We start from the raw sequence: 2,685 nt of genomic DNA, 5'->3' as shown, positions 1-2,685 counted from the left end.
CAAAATGGCCGCCGCAATATTACAAAGGCAACGCCAGCGGCAAAAAAGGCGAAATTTTAAGGAACGTGTGGTCATCATTGACCACTTGACAGCAGAAGGTCGTCTCCAGATACAGACTTGACAAAGCGTCAGTTGCAGAGTTGGAGGGGCTCTGTAGGGAAGACCTGTCGCCCAAGACACGGTTCTTGTTCCCTATAGAGCATGACAAAGGTGATTACTAAAGTTTAAAAAGCTAATTAAATATATGTGTATTGTAGGAGAGTCAACAAATGTGACAAAGTATCGTATACACAAATGCATGTTATCTCCCTTAACACAACAACAACAACGCAACACAGAGTTGTCGGATTGTGTTTGGAGGGGTCACGTAGACATCTACAGTTTACAATAAACTTGTAGATAAGTACGAGTCCTAAGAGACATTTTGTCCAGTTACTTTAAATGGTTTGTTATGGTATTCTTTCCATACTTTGGAGGAATTTCACTGACATGTGTTGCTACGTATTTCGGATGAACGAATATTCGGACTTGAAATTCCATGTTCGAATAAAATATAAAACGATGTATATACAGTTCGGTTGGATGTAATGTCTACGCGTACACATATCAAGACAATTGCTGAAGTATTATGTCTTATACATGTAAATTAGCTAAGCTGTAGCTAAACATGAATTATGGATAAGTATTGTGTTTGTCATATATTTTGAATGATGGGCAGTCTGGCAAGAAAAATAGGAATTGAACATTGGACAATAATCTGCAAGTGCTTGGCAATCAAATAAGGGCCCAAATTATTTGACTTTACGTCCGCATATGCAAATATATTTAATTGCATCTCCTAAAAGACACCATTACTGACTTTTCGAGAAACCGGACTCGAAAGTGACTCAGTAAACTACAATGAGCTAAAATAAATTGGTATAAACTAAGCGGCTAATGCATCCACTGTGCAAAATCATGAAGGGGCATTTGGCCACCTGTGCAAGTCTCATTCCATCGCAAGTGTCATGGGCTATATATACAGTAAAACCTGTTAAGGACTACCTGCTAATAAAAACCACCATTAAAAACCCTTGTAGCTGTCTGTAAAGATTACATCGGGAATGTTAAAATTCTCCCAGATTACATTAAGTGCCGTCAGATCATAATAAATATAATATATTTATCCTGTTTATAGACGGAAGATACCACCTGTCTACAAAGACCACCTTTTGCTATTCCTTGGGTGGGCTTTTCAGACAGGTTTGACTGTATATATCAGTAGAGCAACCAAGTCGTCTAAATCTGGTTTCTTTTGTTTTCCTTGAGCTGGAAAAATAAATTAATACAAGTCTGTCCTTATAAGTTGCATACTTGATTTTTACGCCAAATTATGATTATGTAAAGGGTGATTTATAGATGCGGTTTGAATTTAAATTCAGCATCAAGTGCTATAAATTAGTGGATTAATCATATCTATACATTTAATAATTGTACTTGAAATCAAATTAATTTGTGAAATGTCAAGAAACTCTCCCAAAAATAATAGAGAATATTTTAAGGATACCAAATGTTGATTAAATTGTTACGTTGAAATATTAAAAGTACCAAAATGAGTTTTGAAAAAATGTTGGATTGAAAAGGATTTTTGTGGTAGAAGGTAGGGTGTTTGAGATGGATTTTTGAGCGGGAAAAGAGCAGAAAATAACTGAAAAAAGACCCCCCCCCCCCCTTAAAATGGGGGGGGGGGTGTAATTTGATGGGTGTACGTTCATTTTAGTACAGGCTTGTTGCTGCAAATAAACCTTCATCGGCGGTAATATACTTTGGATGTCCAGGGATGAATGGGATGGTTGAAAGTTTCAACCAAAGATAATATTCGCATAAATTGACTTATCGTAAGTATATAAAAAGCAGTATGTTGTCTTTAAAATAAAACAACATGGGTTCGGTTTCCTATCAACACGGCGATATTATTAGCATAAGAGGTGTCGATGCTATTTGTCAGCAGGTGAACTGTTTGACGGTGAAAGCTCATGGCCTGTCATCACAAATAGCTAAGAAATATCCGTGGGCTGACATCTACGCGAAAAGAAAATCGATAGGAAATAGAAATCTAGCCACGGTGGAAACGAGAGGAACGCCAGGCGATGTTGCTATATACGGAGACAATTCGGGTTTTCACGTTGTTTGTTTGTTAGCCCAGTGGGAATACGGCAAATGCTTTCGGTCGCGAAGAAAACAAATTTCACCGTATTATGATACACCGGAGAAAAGGTCGCAATGGTTCAAGGAATGCTTGGACAAACTAGGAAAACGCGATGACATACAAACGATTGCCTTTCCAGAAAATATCGGATGCGGATTAGCCGGAGGGAATTGGAAAATCTACTCGGAGCACATTAAAAACTTTGCAAAAGATTACAATAAAACGGTGCTCATAATAAAGTATGACGACTGAATGCACGAGACACTCGGACACCGCCTTGGTTTACAAGCACAGTAGAAGAGACATCACTGTTGCCAGTAATACTGACTTTTCCAAGGCGGTGCCAACTGTGTGCATTTTTTTTTTTCAGGAGAAGTTTGGCATGCCGCAGGGCGATATTTCGAGACCAGATTTATATCTTTAATGTATTAAAGAAATGCAGTATATAAGCGTCAGGAAGGAGTTCATCTTACATTCATTCATAAGTTCAAGATGGA

General features: G+C 37.9%; 1 protein-coding gene across 1 annotated transcript; it reads left to right on the top strand.

The window, feature by feature from the left end:
* Window positions 1-1,921: 1,921 nt before the first annotated feature.
* LOC128558327 (uncharacterized) lies at window positions 1,922-2,440 on the top strand. Its single transcript, XM_053547269.1, has one exon. It carries the CDS (start codon window positions 1,922-1,924, stop codon window positions 2,438-2,440), a length of 519 nt encoding a protein of 172 aa, XP_053403244.1.
* The last annotated feature ends 245 nt before the right edge of the window (window positions 2,441-2,685 follow it).

Source organism: Mercenaria mercenaria, chromosome 1, assembly GCF_021730395.1.
Source record: "Mercenaria mercenaria strain notata chromosome 1, MADL_Memer_1, whole genome shotgun sequence".
In the NCBI taxonomy this organism is placed as follows: domain Eukaryota; kingdom Metazoa; phylum Mollusca; class Bivalvia; order Venerida; family Veneridae; genus Mercenaria; species Mercenaria mercenaria.
Note: the sequence above shows the minus strand (reverse complement) of the source record. Positions and strands in the feature narration are given on the sequence as shown.

Bases quoted from the DNA above. Each gene is read 5' to 3' on its own strand.
- LOC128558327 (XM_053547269.1), top strand. From the start codon at position 1,922: ATGGGTTCGGTTTCCTATCAACACGGCGATATTATTAGCATAAGAGGT.